At 42.7% G+C, this 16,322-nt stretch overlaps 1 protein-coding gene across 1 annotated transcript in view; it reads left to right on the forward strand.

Moving 5' to 3' along the window:
- The window catches only part of LOC143035204 (facilitated trehalose transporter Tret1-2 homolog), a 10,192-nt gene extending 6,492 nt beyond the window's left edge, over window positions 1–3,700 (forward strand). The window contains exon 3 of the mRNA XM_076201927.1: window positions 1,981–3,700. Coding sequence (XP_076058042.1) covers window positions 1,981–3,194 — 1,214 coding nt within the window. The 3' untranslated portion in view covers window positions 3,195–3,700. The remainder of the gene's footprint in view (window positions 1–1,980) is intronic.
- The last annotated feature ends 12,622 nt before the right edge of the window (window positions 3,701–16,322 follow it).

Consider the following 16,322-nt stretch of genomic DNA (forward strand, 5'->3'; position numbering starts at 1 on the left):
CTTCACAATTTCTTCTATATTTTACACAATGTCAATCACTTCTTCAATTATGATAAATACTTAATAACTTGAACACTATCATTTTGTTTGTGTCTATCTGTCGAGATATTAGTTCCAAGCTATCTGAATATCACTGTTTGTAAACCACAGTGCACTATTTTAATGTCTCTGTACGTATCATCGGACCGACGCCTCTCGGAGGTCCGCGCTTCTTGACTTTTTAAACTCCGGAAACGATTAGGTCATCACTTCTCGAGTTGCCATACTCACTTATCATTTAGAGTTTGTGTATGCGAGACCATAATCATTAATTAAGGTTACTATCCTGGGGTTACAAATCATCATTAAATATAATTCTTAGTATATATATATATCCAGGGGGTGGCTGTTAATATACGTCTTTTTGTGTGTTATGTCTGTGTGGTTACTGGGATGCTCGTGTGCATTCGCACGTCTGTTGCTTGGTAGTGCCGCTCGCACGGGCACGAAGTGCTGAGTCGGCAACCGCCCAGTCAGCAAGATTGAGAGGATGCGCTTGGTGACGGACAGTCGGGCGGACAAGTGAGTGAGTGAGTGAGTGAGTGGGGTGAGTGAGTGAGTGATATTACTCATCATGTATATGGTGGCGTATACAGGCGTGGCCCGGCCCAATTGGGGGTAATGCGCGCCCCGTAGCCCGTGAACACTGCTTTCCACCAGTACAGTACTGGTCATCAGTCACCTTGAGCACAATTATTAATGTTTCATTAAGAACCTGCAGCCGGCGGCAGTGTCCTAAATTCTTTCCCCCACATAACGATAGCTTCTTTTCAGGGTCTGACGAAGTTCTAATTTCGTCTTTACATCGCTGACGTGGCCCAGATAGACGGGGCTCTTGGATTCAATCCTCTAATTTGCAGTGTCCACCTGTAATTTTCATATTAACTAAAGCCCCTGAAAGTGTGTTAAATGGATAACTATTTTAATTCATTGGAGTAACTCTGAGGGGGTAGGGGGGCGTTTTTTTTTTTTTTTTTTTTTTTTTTATTACTACTTATTTTCCACTTTCACTTTTACCCCACTCTTGATAAATTCCCTTCTACCAAATCATAATATAAAAATTCCCTAGTCTCTCCCCTGAAAACACTTACACCCAGAACTCCTCCAATCCACCATTTGGATACCACTACATAGTCCATTAATGCCTTCTCAACCACCTTCCCCTCGACCACCGTTTCCCACGTATACTTATGCCCTTCATTATGGCTTGATAGATTGAGAGGCATTTAATTTTGTTGTCTATGAATTGTTTTAGATACCACATAAAACTAATTTCAGTTGTTTATTTCAAGATTTATCTCCACGACTCGGTTTTATAGTCAATTAATTGGTAACTGTTATGATTACACTCTCTACTAGATTTTAATAGTACAATATCTTATGTTGATCTGTTTTGGGTTGAATGATTTGTCAGGAAAATTATTCTGTTAATCATGCCGCGGATCGCCATTTTGGACGGTGATTGGAGAGGCTTTCAAAAGAATTGATGGAGATCCCGCGGACACGCCGTTCGGACCAAGTAGGTATGTTCTCAGTGGCTACAGAACACGCAGCATTTTATAAGAACATAAGAATGAAGGAGACTGCAAGAGACCATAAGGCCTACACTAGGCAGTTCCATGAAAATGACAAGTTTCGCGGAGCAAGAGAACTCGTGGGAAATTATGTAGACTTTGGTGTATTGATGCAAGCGTTGACGTGGTTTGTGGTGAAAGCACGTGAAGTGATGAATGTAATGTCTTACTTTGAAGATATCTAAATTTCACAATAAGGTCTTGATCTTATGGTTCACGACTTTGCGTAAGCACTGGTCCCCACAAAGGGCAAGGTTTAGATGCAATGCATTGTTTACCAAGAAATTTATTTCCATGTATTACACTTAAATATGACATGGCGAGACATTTGTGGGCAACACTTACACCCGTGTCGTCTGTTTTGCAGGTAGTTCACCCAACATGGGAGGAGTTGCTGGATGCCTCATCTCTGGCGTGATGATGGTGGCCCTTGGGCAACGCATCACACTGCTTGTCACCCTACCCGTTTGTCTAGCATCATGGCTCGCAATATCCTTCACCGATGTCATTATCGTCGTGCAGGTAATGCGTGTCGTCCATGGGGTCTGCCTGGGAATCCTGACCGTCGCCCCACACGCCTACGTAGCTGAGTTCGCCGATAAAAGATATAGGGGCACACTAGACGGTATCATTACATTTGTACGAAGTGGGGGTATCTTCCTCCCTTTTGGCCTCGCGGCAGCGTCCATGTATTGGCGGCATGTGACGCTTGTGTGTGGCATTGTGGGGTCAGTTCCACCTCTCCTGGGTTTGTTATTTTTTCCGAACTCTCCACGATGGCTGGCTAGTAACAAACGCTATGAAGAGGCAGAAAGGGCTCTCAAGTTCTTCAGGGGACAAGAGTGTGACATCTCTGACGAGATGGAAGAAATCAAAATAACGGTTGAGAATAGCAGAGCCCAGCCAACTCTCAAATCCCAACTCCTCCATTTGCGCGACTGGTCTCTCTTAAAGCGACTTCTCGTCCTAGCATTCACCGTCTTTGCATCACAGTGGTCTGGGTATTTGGCCATATTTTCTTACGCCCTGAACATTTTCGGGAGTGTGGTGGAAGGGCTCGACCCTTCCTTGTGCACTATCATACTGGGAATCGTCAGGAGCTTAACAAGTGTGACTTACATCATCGTCATCGAGCGGATCAGCCGACGAAAGGTTCTTCTTGTCTCTTTCCTATGCGGTGCAGTTAACATGGCGTGCATGGGAGCTTACTTCTACATCCAGCTTGAAGTGGACAGCCCGGCATTTCTCACCAATTTTAGCTTCCTGCCTCTTGTCTTTGCCCTTCTGCAAATATTTTGTGTCTTCTACGGCGTCACCATCGTTCTTTTGATGAAGTTAGAGACCCTCCCTGTGGCCTTCAGGTCACTTGGCAGCGGGTTCATTGATTCATTTGCCTACTTTTCCATCTTCATTATGGTCTACGCGTTTCCCTACATGAACAAAGCCCTCCAGCCCTACGGTACCTTCTGGGTCTACGCCGGATGGTGTCTGATCGCAGCCTTCGTCTCTACGTCCTTCCTGCCGGAAACCCGAGGGAAAACTCTCGAGCTGATCGAACTCAAATCCAAAACAACCAAATGAGGCTGGGAGGAAGGAAGTGCAAATTTCAAGAAGGTGCCTGGCCTTAGTGGTTGGTATTAGTGAAATGAGGTCACTTATATTCCAACCAAATTACCGGGGTACATTAGATCATCATTTTTAAAAACCAAACATTTAGCTACATGTCAAAATAGACGCTTATAAAATCATTCCTTTTGGCTGTTGAATACCAAGCCTAGATGACTTGGAATATCGTTTCTCATACTTGTCACTTCTTTGATTCACATTCCTATAAAAGCTGACTTGGAATTTCAGCTTTGGCAATGGAAACCCTTCCCCATTAAGCGGTTATAACTCATCACGTGAAAACATGTCTATGTTAGAGAAATAAGCTTTTATATATGTTCTAAGGTAGAGAGGTTTTTGCCATAGTCATGTATCTTACAAAAATGCATGACTATGACAAAGAAATAATTTTCTGTATATATTCCAAAATAGAAAATAAGTTGTAATGTATTTTTGTAAAATACATGTCACATAAAAATGTGCATATTTATTTCATGAATTTCCTATCATGCGTGGTGGCCGACCGGACGAGAACTTGCAGCCTTTCAGTGGCCGGCAACGATCCTCATAACCTACCACAGCTCTCTCTCAGATAAAAAAAAATTGGATTGATGTCTGTGTTGCATCAGTGAATTCAGAAAAAAAAAGTCACAGAAGAAAATGAAGAGGACAATTTTCATCGTGTGTGTGTGTGTGTGTGTGTGTGTGTGTGTGTGTGTGCGCGCGCGCGTGGTTGGTTGGCTGATAGTAATAGATAATGATCTTTTCTCGTTGATCGAAGGAGAGGATGGTGATGATGAGACAGCCCTCGATGAACACGCCTTCTTCCTCGTTGGGTCACTTGGCCAAATTTTCTGACAATGCGGAAAGGTCACCCCCCCCCCCAACACACACACACACACACCAAGAAAGAAAGGAAGGAAACAAAAGAGATTCAGTGTGCGGCAGAAACATGACGCGACATTGTCACCACTTCCCCCTGTAAGAGTGGTCCCGTCCCCCTTTGGTCAGCCTCTTGGAGCTAAATATGTCTGATCTAAAAATAGATGTCAACAAATCATACAATGTGATAAGATAAAATGCGAGATTAGCATCTTGTCAGGGACTTTCAGTATCTATACGTTCAACTTCATGCCAATGTCCTGTTTCAACGTCGCTCAGAAGACAGAGACGGGGTGGGCCTATTTCTAGAAAGAAGAGGACCATGGTGGGCGTCTGGCTCCCTCTCTCCCGCCTCACATGTGGGGAGGGAAGGACAGGGACGGGGGTGGGGATGCCGTCGAAACCCGCGTCCACACTTGTTGCATTTCCACGTATCGTATCATCTTTGCGTACAGGGAGAAGGATGCCTAGTCCCTCTCCCCGTCCCTTTCTTCTCACCTCTTACGATCCAAGTGGGATACTTGGTGGCAGTATTCTTTTCTCCCACCACAGGGAATTCCCCCATCACAGAAAGAGAATACTCAGAGAAATGGTACAGGACAGCAACAAGGGGTTGGGGGACAGCATAACGGAGGGACAGTCGTAGTATAAAAGTGTCATCATTTCTCTATGAACAGAATTTCTTCTATCATAGACAAAATGATGTGTGGCTCTGGTCCGTAGGGGCGCCCCTTATAGACCCTAAAGTATCGACTGCATGCTGAAATGGGTGGGAGTGTTTTTATGCCTTTCCCTTTTTGGCTACCTCCCTTGGAAGGAGGAAAAAGCCTTGGTATATGTATGTATGTATCATCTTTGCGTACCACCTAGTGATACGATACGGTGCAACAGGGTATTGTGCCCTCTTGTTGCGTATCCGCCTGCTGTATACGGAGACGCAACAAGTGGGTACAATACCATGTTGTACCGTATCGTATCACTAGGTGGTACGCAAAGATGATACGATATGTGGAAATGCAACAAGTATGGAGGGACGAGACGGGACGGGACTGCTGTAACTATGACTGCCTTGTCCTATCGATGCAGAGTCAGGGCGGAGAATGCCGTCGAAGTTTTCCCCAGAGGACGCATCTGCTACTACTTCGACTGCCTTGTCCCTCCCCCGGGAGGACGACCCGGGCAAGTGGGAGGGAGAAGGAGAGGGAGAAAAGGGAAGAGGAAATTGTAATGCGGAATAAGAGAGAGAAAGGGGAAGAGAGATGGGGAAGGGAGAGGAGAGGATGGGAGAGAAGGGCAAGAAAAGAGGAGAACGAAATTAAAGAGATAGAGGAAAAGGGACGTAGGGAAGGGAGGAGGCAAAGGAAGGAAGGAAGGAAAATCAAGGGGAGGAAAGTGAACAGATGGAACGGGAGGAGAGGAAGGGAGAACGAAGGAAGAGGAGGCAGGATGGTGAAGGGAAAATAGAGGGGGAAGTGGAAAAGGAGTGTGAGAAAAGAAGAAGGGGGCTCGGGGGAGACGGGGGGTACGAAGGGAAAGGACGGGGAGAAGGGAAGGGCAAAATAAGGTGAAAAGAGAATTTTTTTTCTTTTTGAGAGAGAGAGAGAAAGAGAGAGAGGACGGAAGACGGAAAGAACAAGGATGAGAATGTAGAGTCGGGTGGGGAAATGGATAAAAAGGGAAAGGGGCGATGAGGAGAAGAGGGAGAAATGATGGGGGAGAGGGAGAATAGAAGGGGCAAGAAGTGATGGGAAGAAGAAAGTGAAATGGAAAGGGAAGGGGAGAGGGTGGGAGTAAAGCGAGATGGAAGGGAAGAGGCGAGAGGAGAAGGAGGTGCATAGGGAGAGGGAATGTCTCTGGTCCGTAGGGGTGCCACTAAGCCCCCCCACCCCCACACGATACTGACTCGACTACACAAAACTTATGATGTCGATACTCTACATGGGGAAAGAAAGGGAGAGGGAAAGAAAGAGGAGTGAGATAAAAACATAAGAATGGAGGAGACTGCAAGAGACCATAAGTCCTACACTAGGGAGTTCTATGCCCCTTACCACCTGTCACCCCTTTTGTAACTCCTTTTTGGTTGGTGATTGTCGTAGGTTACATAAGGTGGACTTAATGCGGGCGAGATAAACTCCAAAACTGGAGTTTCTTCTATTTATAACAACAGAATTTGGAGTTATTAACAACAGAGTATATATGGGTCCTGTGGGCAATATATGATAAGTGCCAGGCCTTGACCTAGGGCACACCTGGCTGGCAGGCTCATCGACCTGTTCAGCCCTCTTGCTGGTAGGCTTTTGACCTCCACAGCTCTCCTGTCTTTGTTACATTATCGTCGGTTAATATAGGGGGTTAGTGGGTTGTCTTAAGTAAGGGTGTTAGTCTTGTTATTCTATGTATTGTGGTAGTTTCTATATATAGGGTTAGTCGTATAGTTGGTGGGTATGGTTAGGTATGTTATATATATATGTTAGCTTATGGGTAATATAATAGGGATAGGTATAATAAAGGGGGTTTAATGGGTTAGTCTGGTGACATTTGGCAGCAATATCTTGTTTGTCTGATTTCTGCTGCGTTAGATGTATGTTCTGGGAAAGCAAGGTAAGCAAGAGGGGAGTGAGTGCTATGTTGCAAGCATGTGGATCACGTGCGTGGTAGGTGATGGTTAGTAATGGTTACACTATCCATAAAGTTGTCTAGTTTTCTTTTAAACAACCAGTTGTTTCAGCGCTCACTACACGGTTAATAAGTCTATTCCATTCGTTAACCACTTTGTTGGTAAACCAGTTCTTTCCCACTTCCTTCTTTAATCCAAATTTGTCCAATTTATATCCATTACAGCGAGTCCTGCCCTGCTGTTTTAGTATGGTGACCTTGCCTACATCACCCTTGTTAAAGTCTTTGATCCATTTGAATACCTCTTTTAGATCACCCCGCACTCTCCATCTTGCCTGAGAGTGTAAGTTAAAGTGCCTAAGTCTGTCTTCATGTGGTAAATTTTTAATCTTTTGTATAATTTTGATCATTTCCATATGTACTGATTCTAGTAAATCAATATCCGTTCTATAGAACGGAGACAAAAAATGTACCGCATAACCAAGGATGGGTCTAAGTATAGCCAGTTAGAGTTTAATGATTGCCTCTGCAGTTTTGTTTGTCACCGTCCTAGAAATAAATTCTAATGTCCTGTTAGCCCTATTCTTAGCACTAATGCACGGTTACCTGGATTTAAGATCAGGACTTGATAACACTCCTAAGTAATTTTCACATTCAGTTTTCTTAATGGCGTTATCTAAGCTATACATATCAGCTGGATTGTGTATTCCTACGTCACACGATATTTTGAGATATTGAAGTCCATTTGCTATTTCTCTGACCATGCAAACAATTTATGAGGATTCTCTTTCAATACCCAGCATTTTCTTTTAGTGTCATCTGCAAACTTACTAATATCAATATTAATCCCATTGTCCAAGTCGTTTATATACATAATGAACAATAAGGAACCCAAAATCGAGCCCTGAAGAACTCCACTAGTAATACTACCCCATTTGGATTTTACACCGTTAAAGGAGACCCGCTTTTTCTGTCATTAGTCCATGCACTAACCCATTAAACACCTTTCCTACTATGCCAGGGACCTTGATCTAATTAGTGTTATCATTGTTATCTGCTGCCTTGTAGACAGTAGTGTAAAAGGATAAAAGATTAGTCACACACAACCTACCCTTGGCGAACGCATGCTGTGAGTCACGAATCAGATTATGCCTCCTTAAATGATCCCTCATACTATTTGCTATCAATACGCCCAACATTTTAGCCATAACTAACCTCAAACTGATCGGTGTGTATTTGTGCATAGAAGATTTATCACCCTTTGCCTGCTCACAGATTTCAAATTTCCATTCTTTTAATATTGTCGGAAAAAATAATCTCTGGACCCGGATATTTTGTAGCTTTAAGTCTATCTGTTTTACTACATCTTCATTGCTAATGCTGATGCTAGTTAGTCTATATCTCTCTTCCCCACTGAAGATCGGGTTGCAATCAGATACTATATCTAACCTCTCTTGTAAATAATGAGAGGGAATATTTATTTAACGCCTCGCTCATTTTCTCTTTTGTATCTATCAAGACATCCTCGAATTTAATTTGCCCTATCTTTTCCTTGTTTTTAGTTCTGTGGAGATTAAAGAAACTCTTGCTGTTAGATCCTATTTGCCTGGCAACCTTAATTTCACAGTTACGTTTTGCTGTGTGTGTGTTCTTTTTAACCAGTCTAGCCGTTTCACTATACCTAGTCCTAAGGTTTGCTTCTCCCCTTTTCATTCAAACACAAGCTCTCCTTTTATTTTTTCAACCTACCCGTCATCCATTTACGTGTACTAGTTTCCGGTCTTACTTTCCAGTAGGGTATAAAGTTTCATTGGCTCATCAGAACCCTAGCAGTTAGGGTATTGTACGATTCCTCTAGACCCCTAACTTCGTTGTGACCTCCGGGCTGACCTTGGTAGTGACTTCCTTTGAGAGTTCCCGCGTGTCATTGTCGCGTTCCCCTCTTTACGCCCAAGGTTGGCGTATACAGGTAACGTAGGAGATTTTTCAGAGAAGCCGCGAACTTTATGTAAATATATATGATAGCATTTTAGCCTACCGAAGGAGGCCCACTTGTGTGTGGTACTATTCATCATAGACATAGTGGGCCTAGTATAACGTGGTGATACTATCGTCATCGAAACAGCATCACCACTTTATAACCTAGGCAGGTTTATTAACCCCCACCCCGGAGTGGTATCCAAGTTTACTCTGGTCTTTCCTCATTACCTCAGAAGTAAATGGTAATTTCTCTGTGAAAGAAAAAGTGTCTAATTTTACCGTAATCTTTTTTTAGTACTTCCCAAACTCAATAGTAACTAAATGAATTACACAAAACTCTTTCGGTTTAACATATTACACTCTGAAATTACTGATCCTATGATCAAAACGTCGTCTGCTTTGGCCATTCTCGTAAAACCTACTCGTGGTACACCCCACAGTGAATTCAGAGGTTACGTTCATTCTTCATGCATTGTGATCGTGCCGACTACCGCAGGCTATATAATACCAACTTTAGACTATTTTTTTCCTAAAAATGACCGATGAAAATGGTGAACCGCCGAAGAAGATGGGGAAGAAGAGGACGGAATGCGGGAAGTATTGTTCTGTGAGGAACGATAGCAAAAGCCGCGGCAAAGACTGAGTGGGAGTGTTTAGTTTTTCCATTGACGGACAAGGAAGCAGCCAGACATGCCGAATGGGTAGGCGTTGTGAAACACAATCGAGCGGATTTTATTTACTATACAGGCTCATTATTTGTTTGTTCAGACCATTTCCCCCGAGGAATCAAATGCGATAGCCCATAACTATGCCGTCTATTCCCTCGTCTTGGCTGTTGTCAGAGATATTTAGGGAGTTGACATTGCTCTCAAAATATGATCACAAACTCAATATCGCAGATGGAATCGTCTGTTTCGCTACAGGACGTCATTGTTAATTGAAATGGATTGGCTTGGTGCTAGTTCGTGAACGTACTCATTCGTGAATGTTCGTGAACATTGTCGTTCGTGAACGTTCGTGAACGAGCTGGATCTATGAACCGGCTCTTTCAGATGAACGATAAGATCCGGATCTCGTAATTGTGAGCCGTTTAGGGTGTTGGAACGGCCGACGCATCGACGAAGTCAGGGCTTTCGACCTCACTGATAATTATGTAATTCAAATTACGTAAAACCATGTAACAAACCACCATAATTAGCCTTTTTCTGATACATTCGGGCCCATGTGAAAAAATACCTGTATTACGTTGTAGAAATCATTGTTCATAAACCTTGTGGCATCTAATAAGCGTAATGTGAACGTACAGGATTTTGTGTAGGAGCTTACTGCAAAAACATTGAATATGTCATGTTTCCGTCTACTTGCACATCTTGATTGTCGTCAGAGACATTTAGGGAGTCGAGACTACTCCCAAAAGACAATGAAAAACTCTCAATATCGCTAAATATCAACTGCTTTGCTGCAGGACGCTTGGTGTGGTACGCAACACATGACGTCATCGGAACTAATACCAAGCGGTGGAGCTGAATGTTGTTTTAAAATACTGCATAGTAGACGACGAATAGTTTCGTCAGAAAGTCCCTCAGATATTACTATTAAGATGAGATATTATTTTTAAAAACAGTTCTCGTGAAAATATATAACATTACAGCAGAGAAAATGCAAAGTTGTACCTTGCCATGGTGGTTATCTTTCTATGGTCAAGTATTAATGTGTTATTCATTTCTTCCCATTTAATGTTCATTTTTATTTCTTGGTGATCACTAGTACTTCGTCTATCACCCACTAATACGTTTCTTATTATATCGTCTTTGTTAACAGTGTCCATTGTATTCTCCACCAGGTAGGCTTGGTAATAAATTGCTCTAGAAAATTATATTGTACCACATCTAAAAAAAAAAGAAAAAATCCTGATCTCATAATAGATCGTCACAATAAATGTCCCTATAGTTAAAATCTCCGGTGATCACAATATGTTTGTATTGCAACGCCCTGAAAACTTGTTGCATCAAAGGTTTAGCTTCTTCTATACTCAGGTTAGGAGGTCTAATGAGAATCCCGATAATAACTTTCTTCTTCCTGCCTATTATCTCCACGCAAATTGTTTCCGTGCCCACGTCATCCCTAATCGAATTGTTGATCATGCATATAAATGTGTTTTTAATGAAAAGTGCTACGCCTCCCCCACTTTCTGCCTTCCCTGTGCTTGTGAAATATTTTATATCCCGCTATCTCGATTTCCAGATGGAAATATCTATCCACCATATTGATCCAAGGATCAGTAAAAAATATTGTCAAATCTTTCTAAACAAATTTTACCTCTCAAAAATCTATTTTATCCATGATGTTTCTGCTGTTCGTATAGTAATTTAAACAGTAAAGGAGTGAGAAAAAAAAATTAGTCAGCCAGCACAACATTTAAGGTTAGTCCTAAAATACTGTTTTCTAACATTTGCTTAATCATAAAAGAAAACAATAATTTTAAAGGGAGTAAATACAAAATTTAGTCGCGAGCATGGTTCACAGACATAAGTATATTCTTTTTTATACAAATTAACGATATTTACCAAACAGAATAGATAAAATCATATAAGAACCAGAGTAAAATATATGATATATATATATATATATATATATATATATATATATATATATATATATATATATATATATATGCAGGAAAAAAACCACTGCATATTATTTTCACGTGTGCCTTGTGAATTACTGCAATATATATATATATATATATATATATATATATATATATATATATATATATATATAATATATATATATATATATATATATATATATTATATTTCGAAAGTTTCGGAATAAGACATAGAGAGATGTTGGGACATTGTGACAAGTTGATGAAGGTGGAATAAACTTCTGGTCGGGCTGGACCGGTGGGACCCACATCGCATGAGTATTTGTTGGCATATCTAGCCGATTACAGCACGTCGTTGTAAATGTTACTCCGGTTGATGACCGTATGGTACTTGTGAAGCTGAAGCACATCTTGGATTTTATCTCTCCTATTGAAGTACAGACTCCTGCTGAGGCCTATAACCTTGGAGAGAAGGGGATATTCTATGTTAAGCTTGAATCTATAATTGACAAGTCCCCCACCACGAGACACACTTATTGTTTTGGGCGACTTCAATGCGGTTACTGGCACCGACAGAGATGGTTATGAAGTATGTATTTCCCTTCATGATTCTAGGACCAGGAGCATCAACAGTTCTCTCCTTCTGAACTTTGCAAAATCCAGAAGGCTTAGGATTGGGTCTTGGTTTCAGAGACGAGAGCCACACTGAAGGACATAGTATACTAATACAGGAGGAGTGGCCAAGGAGATTGATCGCACACTTGTTAGCACTCGTTGGGAGATCCTACAGAACTGCAGAGGTTATCGAAAAACTGAATTCTTTGAGACCGATCATAGCCTTGTGGTCGTAACACTCAGACTGTGTATCAAATCCAGGAGAATTCCGAGATGTAGCCCACCTGGGTTTCATCCTGAGAAACTCAGGGCTGATGCGTGTGCCCAGGGGTATGAGGTATCAGTCTTTAACCGGTTTGAAGTACTTGGCTTTCTTGAGAACTCTGGAAAACTATGGTCGAGGAGTGGTCTGGCGTCGCTGGAGACACTGGGGAGTATAGAGTTAGGCCGTCCTGCCTGCATATCCGGGAACCTGGATTAATACAGGACTCAGAGACAGCGGACTAGAGTTCTCATGGAAATGTATGAGGAGAGGTAAGGCAGAGGAATCGCTTAGGATGTCGAGTGCCATTTAATGAAAATTACCTCAGGCCTGCTTACTGAGCCCTGAAAACTCCACTCCAAATCCATAACCAATAGGAGTACAATACGAAAAGTTGATGGCGAGTTAGTGTCAGATGTGGAGGGGTGTAGCCCCTTTGACGAGTTCTTTGAGCTGTTGCTCATGGTTGACCCTCCAAGCGGACACCTTCCCCTAGATGGTGTTCGGGTGGCGGTTCCTGGTCAACCAATAGACGAATCTCCGCCCTCTCTGAATGAGGTCAAAGAGGCTGTAAGTAAGGTGAAGGGTAGAAATGCAGCTGGCATCTGCTACATCCGTGCGGAGTTGTTGAAAACTGGAGGTGAGGGCACGATCCGTGGGTTGCATATAGTAGTGCCTGCTATCGGGCAGTCCGGTACCATTCCCTCTGACTGGAAAAGGGGTCTAGTCGTTCCTATCTGGGAGAGGAAATAGGACTGGTATGACTGCAACAACTACCGCGGCATTAGACTCTTCAATGTACCGGGTAGAGTGTTTCCCCATCAATTGTTGACACGGGTCAGATTGACACACACCACTTGTAGATGCAAGCGCCGATTCACAGACACTCGCAGATGGACTTGTAGGTTTCTTCTTAGAAAAAACGAGTCGAGAGTTGTTTGCTTAGATTCTTTACGATCTTTATTGGTTCTCAGTAACACACAAAAATATAAATTTTTGCAGTTGAAACTTTTGCACTTCGTTCAAAATGTGGATCTTCTGCATGAAAAATTTCTAACGCTTTATCCAAATGTCGAAATGCTTCCACGAGTTCTTTCAACGTGAGTCCACTAACGGATGTTCCATTGACAGTGTAATTTTCATTTTATATTGTTGTCTGTTCTTGTAGTGCATTAAGGTCTTCTTTGGTGAGTTCGTCACTATGTGATTGAAGCACCTCATCAACATCATTTGTCATTACGTCGATATTCAATTCATTTGGCAGGTTTATGATTTCTTCTGTTTCTTTTTGTACATTTCTTGTAGTAAACCGAAATCCTCAAAATCATCAACAAAATGAAGATATTTTTTCAAACACCCTAAATATTCTTTTGAATTATACTATCCCAATTTTTATTATTTTAATGCAATTAAGAGGTTGATTTTTCTATAATTCCATTACAGTTGGTCCCCATTCTTTGCTTTTTCACTCAAAATTTCAAATGTGTAGCGCAAACAAAGGGCTTTGAAAGTTGCGATAACACTGCGGTCCATTGGTTGCTAAAAAATAATTTTGACATTAGGATGGATATTGTAGAATCGGAGGGTGATTTGGTGCATTAGCAATAAACAGCACTGCATAAAATGGAAGTTCGTTCTAATTCAGTGGTTCTTAACCTGGGGTACTTGTGCCCCCAAGGTGTACGAAACTTTGAATTTAGGGGTACGAGACATGATAGCCAATGCATAGTACTGTATATTTACAATGAGAAAGCAAAGTAAGGTTTATATTGTAGTGACGTGATGCATCCTACGACCCGTCACACACTAATCAAAGAAATCTTCCAAGTTCCTGTAGTTGGCAAGCGTAGTTCGCAAGGGTGTCCCTGCCAGCCAGCGGTCAGCCAATCAGGAACTTGGAAAGCTCCTCACGTTCCCGCCAGCCTCCTTTAAAAGGTCGGTGTTTCGCCGAGAAGGGGCGAGCACAGACTGGAGGCAGAGGTGTCAGAGAGGGCGAGGTGGTACAGGGCAGTCACAGACTACGAGCCCCTTGTACTTCCTCGCTCCACACCTAGAAAAGTGGAAACTCTGCTTTTCCGTCTGCGGCTGGAGGACCGTTGTTTCTGGCAAATCAAGACCAACGCCACGACCGACGAGAGCAGATGCCATCATTGCCGCCACCCTGAAGCCACCCTTGACCACTACCTCAAGCATTGCCCCGCAACTGCTTTTCTGAGGAGAGGGCCTCCGACAACATCTGAGGGTCTTGTGCGCCGCCTATGCAGCCACTTAAGTCCGTTTGAACTGCGTCGGCTGGTGGAGTGTCAGCCCCCCCTTTAAATTTTCATATGTATGTTCATGTCCGGGAGGGTGAATTCATGGCGATGTGCATACGTATACTGCATGCCTATGCACATCTAATGTATGTATGAGTGTGTGTGACCAAGGCCACACACACTCATACATTGAATCACCCCCCCACCTCTATTTTTTACATATATGTCTCTGTCCGGAAGGGTGATTCATAGCGATGTGCATGCGTATATCGCATACGTATGCACATCTAATGTATGTATGAGTGTGTGTGACCAAGGCCACACACACTCATACATTGAATCACCCCCTCTTTTCTTATAAATTTATGTATTAGATGTCACCACTATATCCGAACCAGTTATATCTAGAAGGGTGCATTCACTGAGATGTGCATGCGCATTTCATATGCGTGTGCACATCTTGTGAATGTATGAGTGTGTGTGGCTGGGCCCACACACACTCATATGTAATATCACCCTCCAAACGGGCTCACATCTAAAGCCCGTGGGAGCCTCACTCCCAAATTACATAGACTAGACTAGCCGAGAAGGGCAGAACAGTACCGGCCAGCACATACAACAACATCTCCTCGTCCAATCTTCTAGCCGTCCCATCGAGCCTCGCCGTCATCATCTGCTACCGCCTCGCTGACGTTAGGCTCCACGTCCAGCTACAACCATAAGCTCCACTAAGCCGTGGCCTTAGTCCGAGCTTCACCTATATTTCTCATGTGACACTTCTAGTGTCGCACCTTGTGGCTAATTACCAAAAGAAAGAGATTATATATTTTGTGTTGATTTTCATTTGTCCTGCCGTTGTTCCGAACTAAAAACTACTACAATATCACTAATCCTTTTCATAAGTTTTTATTTTATTTGGTTCCCATACTCTTATACCTGGAAGGGCGCATTATAAGATCCCTTACTTAGGCTTAGGATTTTATGTTCGATAAACTAGCATTGGTTTTAATTTTAAATACCAAAATACTTTTCATCCAAACGATAATGTCAGTCGATCTTTTGCAACTTTAAAACCAAGCAACGCAGATTTTTCCTTAAGGCGTTATCATGATCCTCCAATTCATCAGTGGTACCATCCACCTCCAGTATATCAGATTCCTTCCCGAAAACTGCGGCTACAAATCTGCCCCAACAATCGAAGGAAAATATTGCTCAGTGTGATAACACTTCAATGTAACTTCTGGATGGCATACGTTTCCGGAAAAGTCCTGTATCGACATTAAATATCTGTTGTTGTATGTATCCTCTCTCTTCAATTGTTTCTGCTAATGTCTGCGTTTTTATTTATTTATTACCAGGGGTGATCAGAAAGTAATGACAGTCGGACTCGTAGCTGAGAGACTATAAGTGTTGGGGGGGCGGGGAGCAAGGGGCAGCAAGTGTTGTCTGTTGTTACATGTTTGAGCTTGTCGCTGTTTGTCTAGCTTACATTTTATCGTTGCGCTGTGCGATTGCGTCATTGTTGGTTTGCCTCTCTAACCGGAAACATGGATTTTTCGAAAGAAGGCTGCAGATTCTACACATTCACAAGGTGGAAACTCGGGATAAAAGCAACGGAGATCAGAGAGGAATTGTTGCAAGTTTTTCCCGAGTCTACTCCATCACTGGAAACTGTTTCCCGCTGGATTCGAGCTTTCGCAGCCGGAAAATTGCAGCTAGAAGATGATCATCGTCCTGGCCGCCCTCGGACATCCGTGACCGAAGCAACGACGGTCCGTGCGCGGGCCATCATTGACGAAGATCCAACTGTTACTCTTCGATTCTTATCCTTGGAGCTCGGTGTCAGTTATGGGAGCGCACATGACATCGTGCATGAACACTTA

This window comes from Oratosquilla oratoria, chromosome 18, assembly GCF_046742065.1.
Source record: "Oratosquilla oratoria isolate Oo_2021 chromosome 18, ASM4674206v1, whole genome shotgun sequence".
Lineage (NCBI taxonomy): Eukaryota > Metazoa > Arthropoda > Malacostraca > Stomatopoda > Squillidae > Oratosquilla > Oratosquilla oratoria.